The sequence below is a fragment of the Triticum dicoccoides genome, chromosome 1B (genome assembly GCF_002162155.2).
Source record: "Triticum dicoccoides isolate Atlit2015 ecotype Zavitan chromosome 1B, WEW_v2.0, whole genome shotgun sequence".
NCBI classification, from domain to species: domain Eukaryota; kingdom Viridiplantae; phylum Streptophyta; class Magnoliopsida; order Poales; family Poaceae; genus Triticum; species Triticum dicoccoides.
In genome coordinates, this window is record NC_041381.1 from 695,282,187 (window position 1) to 695,289,228 (window position 7,042).

The 7,042-nt window shown below is 43.8% G+C and overlaps 1 protein-coding gene across 3 annotated transcripts in view; it reads right to left on the bottom strand.

The window, feature by feature from the left end:
* Nucleotides 1–1,150: 1,150 nt before the first annotated feature.
* The window catches only part of LOC119349781 (protein tesmin/TSO1-like CXC 2), a 7,290-nt gene continuing 1,398 nt past the window's right edge, over nt 1,151–7,042 (bottom strand). The window contains exons 1-9 of one of the 3 annotated variants that reach the window (XM_037617866.1): nt 4,327–5,088; nt 3,432–3,505; nt 2,922–2,993; nt 2,520–2,834; nt 2,200–2,284; nt 2,034–2,105; nt 1,852–1,918; nt 1,665–1,750; nt 1,151–1,542 (exon numbers count right to left, since the gene is read on the bottom strand). In XM_037617866.1, coding sequence (XP_037473763.1) covers nt 1,540–1,542; nt 1,665–1,750; nt 1,852–1,918; nt 2,034–2,105; nt 2,200–2,284; nt 2,520–2,834; nt 2,922–2,993; nt 3,432–3,457 — 726 coding nt within the window. In that variant the 5' untranslated portion in view covers nt 3,458–3,505; nt 4,327–5,088 and the 3' untranslated portion in view covers nt 1,151–1,539. The other 2 variants (XM_037617867.1, XM_037617865.1) reach the window with 2 other exon arrangements.

Consider the following 7,042-nt stretch of genomic DNA (forward strand, 5'->3'; position numbering starts at 1 on the left):
CTCGCCCCCGCCGGTGTATGTGTCACGGAAGGAAAGTAAGAGAGTAAAGAAAGGGGTTCCTGAGCAAATCGGTTACATCAAAAGTTGAATTGGCCAGTGGCCTCCATTGAGGAACACCAGGAGCAATGAATACACTATGTTGGAACTGTCGCGGGTTGGGCAATCCCGCGGGGTTCATGAGTTGCGCGACCTCGCATGAGATTGTGCATCGACAGTACTTTGTGTTGTGAAGACTCGGATTGTAAGGTATCATCTGGCCTTTTTCCAAAGGTGTGACCCTGAGTTATCGAATCCACAAGAGGATGTGCACTTCGACAAAGACTCTAACAAGTCTTTGTTAACAAATTCATTTGTCCAACCGTCCCTTATTATCTCGGTTAATAAGAATAAATATTCGGGCAAATCGTCCCTTATTATCTCGGTTAATAAGAATAAATATTCGGGCAAAAACGCTGGGTGTTTAATGACTACATCGATCCTCAAGGATTGGCTTTCCGCAACCATACTAAATCTTTCTGGGTGTTTAATGACTACATCGATCCTCAAGGATTGGCTTTCCGCAACCATACTAAATCTTTCGGTCACTTGTGTTCATAATAGCATTCGCTCCTTACCTTCTTCTTGATCGATCTCCGGGATTCTGGGTACCCGCGGGGCCTTAGAACGATAAAGAGGCAAGAGAGTGGCCTTAGAACGATAAAGAGGCAAGAGACAACTCTGTTGCAATCGAGCACATACATGACTATAAATATTCAAAGTCATTTCATCGATCCTTTGTACAAATACATCGGAAAGTCATTTCATCGATCCTTTGTACAAATACATCGGGTTGCTAGGCTATGCCTCAACCCATTGCCTTATCAAATTACCACAACTTAACTTTTTTTGGGGGTTTTCTAGAACATTCACAATTCGCAAATAGACTTTTTTTAATAAAACTAGTAGACTGCCCGTGCGTTGCCACGGGCCAAAAATGAATATGTAAACAATGCTCATTTTAAACCTGTTGGAGCGGTAGCACCACATTGGGTGCGCCTGATACTTTCGCTCATTCTAAGATGTCATTCTTGTTCCAAGCAAGCAACCAGAGTGCTGCTTGTGTAACTGGTCTATACAAAGAATAACCATATCACTTCATACTACCAGAATATGCAAAGTTGCAAACCATATTCATACTACCAGAATCCTCTTCAAGTATAAGAGAAATCCTTTGCAAGACTGTGCATGTATAAGAACGAACTGAAGCACCCATTTCCGGGCAGCATAACCGATGACGGCAACTATTCTTATGCGACTCAGAAGTATATATATGTTCTAAAGTGTATCAGCCTGATCAATCTAGGTCCACTGGAGCCCCCTGAGGGCTGAGGAACATGGAGTTTTCGCCGTGCTTGCTTCGAGTAACCATCCATTACAAGGAATCTACAGGAACCTGGCTGTGCTTTACAGTGGGAGATATCTCAACAGGAGGTGACTTGAGGATGGTAAGAAAGTAAGGTGACTTGCATCATGCTCTGGTATGTCTCAAGCCTACTGTCATCACTGCACAAAAGGAGCACATCACCTGGATTAGTTGCTTATCCCTCAACAGATTGGGGCAGACACACACATAATTAACCTATGATTTCTCTCAACAAACTACGCAAGTGGAAGCACAAACTTACCCCGATTCTTATTTGCTTGTTGGAACCTGAGCCTCCGGCGTCACTTGTGCCACCCGTACCTCCCGGTCCAGCATTGGACTTATCAGCTGCTTTGTACATGCAGAGCAACAGAGATTTACAATAGCATGATTATTCAAGCTACGAATGAAACAACACACAATAAAAGAAGAAAGTGTCATGCACACACCCCCTTTCATCCCGTAGCCATTCTCACACCCGATGCACGTGCAATTTGGGTTACACCCTTTCAGTTTCTTCAAAACAAGAACCAACTAGCCTCAGTCAGGATCAGAGAAAGAATAAGCATGTCTAGTCTTTTGCAAAGGAGATAAAGCTGACACGAATACACAAGAAGGAAGGACCGTGCACCTTGTTGCAACCGCAGGCTCCGGTTTTGCAGTTTTTGGTTTTGCACGCGCACTCCACGTAATCCTCGTCGGCCTGGAATAAGTGCAACATATTTGTTTCAGGTTCTTGGCAAACACCAGAGCAGCACGGTGTTCATGAATGCAGTGCCCTCTAACGAATATCTTACCAGCCAATCATCGTTGTTCTCGCAGTCATAGCACTTGCAGCGTCCCATAATGCAACTCAAACCCTCCCTGAAACATGTGCATTGGCTGCACGCAATATATCAAGCAACAGTTAGATGGCAGCTTTGGACAACTAATATACCACTTAACTACTACTCCCTCCGTCCGGAAATACTTGTCGGAGAAATTGATAAAAATGGATGTATGTAGAACTAAAATACGTCTAGATACATCCATTTTTCCGATGAGTATTTCCGGACAGAGGGAGTAGTTGACTGGATAGATCTGGTTCAGATAATTCAGCCACTGTGTTTGAACATACCAGTTTAGGCATTTGGTAAAGTTGCAGTTGCACTTCACCCGCCCACCAACTGCCTCTGGCTTTGGCACGGCCGCAGTAGAAGAGCTCGGGGCAAGTGGATGTGGTTGAGCGATACCTTGGGCAGTAGAAGAGCTCGGGGCAAGCGGTTGCGTTTGAGCAGTATCTTGGGCAGCAGAAGAGCCAGAGGCAAGCGTTGGGGTGGTACCTTGGGCAGCAGCCGGGTTGATTGTTCCAAGAGATAAGCCGTTCTGGCAGTCACCACTGCAGTTGCATCCCGAATAGCATAACTCAATCCCTATTAAACAGTCACAAGTGCTGCACATAACAAAGCAATTAGCCTTAACCAGCTGACTGGATAGATCAGGTTCAGGTCATTCTAAGTGTGTGCGGTTGTACACATACCCTTGGAAACACTTCTTTGGGGGGCAGCTGCAAGTTGTCCGCGACATTGTGGACACCAATGACGAGAGATCTCTGCAACGCGATGCATAATTTTATAAGTATGTAGTATCAAACAGATGGTACTTGATTGGGAGATAAATCGATTCAGTCATTCGATCAGCTGTAGTTTTTTTTTTTTTGCCCGTAAAACAAAACTAGTAAAAATCAAAAGTGAAGAAAAAGAACTGTTTCTGTTCAGCTACACAATTTGTGAAGGAGGCACCAACTTGCCAACAATTCGCCATTGCAAAGGAGAACAACTTGCTTAAACAATTAACTAGAACATTCAGGTTCAGCTTTCATCATCACAAAGCAGCAAAGTATCGAAAGCACATCAAGAATCTTTCTTGGAAACGAATAAAATAGTAAGTACTAGTATATACTCCATGCAGTAAGTTAATTCCAACATAACATCCCACAGCACAACTCATCTTACAGCAGTCTGCATACAAGTTGGGCTAGGCAACTCACTCAAAACAAGTCAGGTGAAATTGCATGCCATTCAGTAAGAAGATCACCAGAGCTCAAACAATCAGCTGCAATATCTGCTCATAATACAGTAACGGACAAAACAGTCGTGGCACCATTAGCAAGCATTCACGAACCACGCCAGCAACTAAGAACTCAAGTAAACTATACATTATAGCAGATGAACCAACTAGTACTTGACTAATTAACTTTGTGGAAGCAATCTGCTCATATTTGTTTCAGTTCAGCAAACAATTTTGCTCAGAAACTAAGAGGATATTTTTCTGAGAATGCGCTAACAAACAAACAGTTGGTAGGATTTTTTTGCTGAGAATAAGGTAACAAAGAAAAGAGTTGGTGGCACCATTAACAATCATTCATGAATTACACAAATAACTAAGAACCCAAGTAAACTATATATTATAGCAGATGGATCTCAATATCAGCAGATGCAATAAATACATATGGTTTAGAGCAGGAACCAAGAAATTTAATAAAATGAAATAGTTCATTAATTATGCATCCAAGTGCGCCATGCCCATAGAATTTAAAGACTATACTCAACAATGAACTAGAACTAATCTGGGAGAACACAGCGCGCGCAATCTTGTCTAGGCAGCAAATACATGCATCCACCTACACGGTTGGCGCATGAAATAGGCCAGCATTTTACACCATAGGTTGTATTCTGCATTCGACGCAATGCAAGACGAATGTCAATCAAAAGAAGATGAATGCTTGCCTGGAGAATCAGAGCTATTAACTTTGTGAAAGCATCTGTATCCTAGAAAACACCCAGTACTTAACACTCAGCCAAGGTTGATAGATATATAATGGGTTCAGCAACCAATTTTGCTCAGAAACTAACAAAATCAGAAGGATGTTTTGCTCAGAATACCTTACAAACAATACAGTAGGTGGCACCCTAACATGCCTCTCAGTAAGAAGATCACCAGAGCGCAAGCAATCACTTGCAATATCTGCTTGGAATAAAGTCACAAACAAAACAGCCATGGCGCCATCGGCAAGCATTCATGAGTCACAACAATAAGTAAGAATGCAAGCAATATAAATACTCAACAACGAACTAGAACTAATTCGGGAGAACACGCGCTCAATCTTGTCTAGGCAGAAAATACATGTATCCACCTACACACTTGGCATATGAAATAAGCCAACATTTTACACCACCGTAGGTTGCATACTGCATTCGACGCAATGCAAGATGAATGTCAATGAAAAGAAGATGAATGCTTGCCTGGAGAATTGAAACTAATTAACTTTTTGAAAGCATATGTATCCTAGAAAACACCTAGTACTTAACACTCAGCAAGGGTTGACAGATATAATTGGTTCAGCAACCAATTTCTCAGAAACAGTTGGTGGTACCATTGGCAAGCATTCATGAATTATACCAATAACTAAGAATCCAAGTAAGCTATATATTATAGCAGATGAATCTCAACATCAGCAGGTGACTTAATTAAAAATGCATCCGAATGCAGGAAAGACAGAGTTTATCATTGTAAAGGAACATCACGCAATGCTCATCTTAGAGCAATGTGCACACAAAATTGGGCTTAGCAACGCACTAAGAACAAGTCAAGTAAAATTGCATGCCACTCGGTAAATAGATCACCACAGCACTGCGCTGCTGCGGGGGTCGGAGAGGGGGAGGGAGGGGGCGGCGGTGCGGGAGGAGCGGCGGATTCCGCGCCGCCGGAGAGGAGGAGCGAGGGGGCGGCGGTGCCTGCGGCTGCGACGAACAACGGAATGCTCGTCAGCTCAACGGAACGGAACGGTTGGGGAAGCACCAAACCCTAGGCGGAGGAGGCGGAGGGGGAGGGGAGGGGCGAGAGGATGCCAGCGGCTCACCTGCGGGCGGAGACGCGACCGACGGCGACGCCGACGCCGACGCCGGCAGCGGGGAGGTGGCCGACTTTCCCTCCCGCGAAGCGAAGCGAAGCGAAGCAACACCGCCTCCTCCGCGACTCCGCCTCGGCTATAAGCCGAACGAAACCAAAGGAGGAGCCTTGTGGGTTGGGCTGGGCTCGGATTCCCACAGCAAGCTACTGGGCCAGCCTTGGTGGAACGAGGCCCAGCCCAAGACTGGCTCTTCCTTATCTCTCAAAAATTTACCCTAAAAAACTCTCTCAAAAAATAAATCCAAATCCTAAGATTTTGTCAATTTTTTAAAATTTGAATTATTAAATTAAAGTGAATTAAAAATTATTTAGAATTGCTGTGATTGATTGAATTAGAGTGAATTAAATCCAAAGTTTTAGCTACTGGTGACTAGGAGTTGATTGAACTGATTGATACTGTGGCTCAAAATAATTCCGGTGACTAGGAGTTGATGATTGAATTGATTGATATTGTAGTGACTAGGAGTTGATTGAATTGATTCATCTTAGCTAGTGGTGAAATTCCGGTGAGCTAGTCCACCCCGAGCCCCGACCTCACCATCGCCCAGTACTCCAATATATAGCCTTAGCCCTCTCCACAAAAAGAAACTCTCTCTGGTAATACAGTTCTATTAGGTAACAGAACTCAATGGCAAAAAACGCTTTCTGCCGAACTCGTAGATCTTCATCTCCTGTCTAAGAGCATCCAAGTTGTTAGACGACTAGACCGTTTAGCGTCAACTTCCAGCGGACACCGATGTTTAGAGTGAGATGGAGGAGAGGGTTGCAATTATCACTCTGCAGCTGCCACCAGCCAAGCATCTCTTTCTTTTCTAGTCATATTATCCCAATTGTGGTTTACATTTTGAAGCGTTTCGGTCATGACTCGCCATTCAAAGCTGCAACACCATGAAAGAAAGAGTGCTCCCCGCCCATGCCAGCCTTGTCGTCGTTTCAGCTAGAGAAGTCGGGAATGAAAAATGATAAAAAATTTAACGGACATGGGGGAAGAGGTTCCCCACCTGAATATATTACTTCAATCAAAACTTGGCACACATCGATCCCTTTTTTGCTAAGTCTTTTAACTGTTTGGTCCATAGGGAGAAATCATGCACAATATTCCAAATGGTGGCTCGAGATTAAGAAAAAAAATGCCGGAGTTGAAAACCATGGTGTTTGTTGAGTCCTATATATTCCGTGGAATGATGAGATCCACCAATGGTCAGATGTTGGGGTTGAGAACATTGGGGCGAGCGGACGTCACGATGATGTATGTGCAGGATGGATCCACAATGCCGAGATTCAGCTAAACCTGAGCAGCTAGGGGACGAAGAAGAGCTATGCGGGAATTAAACATCCTCGTAGAGTCGTAAGGGGTGGTGAGCGATCTCATATCAAATATCACATCTCGCAGCAAGGGCATGAAGCTGAGTCGACGATGGTCTTTCGATCGGTGGAGGTTGGCTAGGACTGGAAAAGGTAGCCTAGAAGATCTTGTAAGCATCTCGAGTTTGATGCTCGAATCCTTGCATTGTGGAGTAGTTCGTAGGTAGAATTCTTTCAGAAATAAATACTACACCCTCTGTTATGAGTAAACTGCAAAAACGTAGCTGGTAGGTACAAGGATTAACGTCAATGCGATTCCCTCTGTATTTCTTACTCCCTCCGTTTCTAAATATGAGTCTTTCTTAAAGATTCAATGTGAACTAC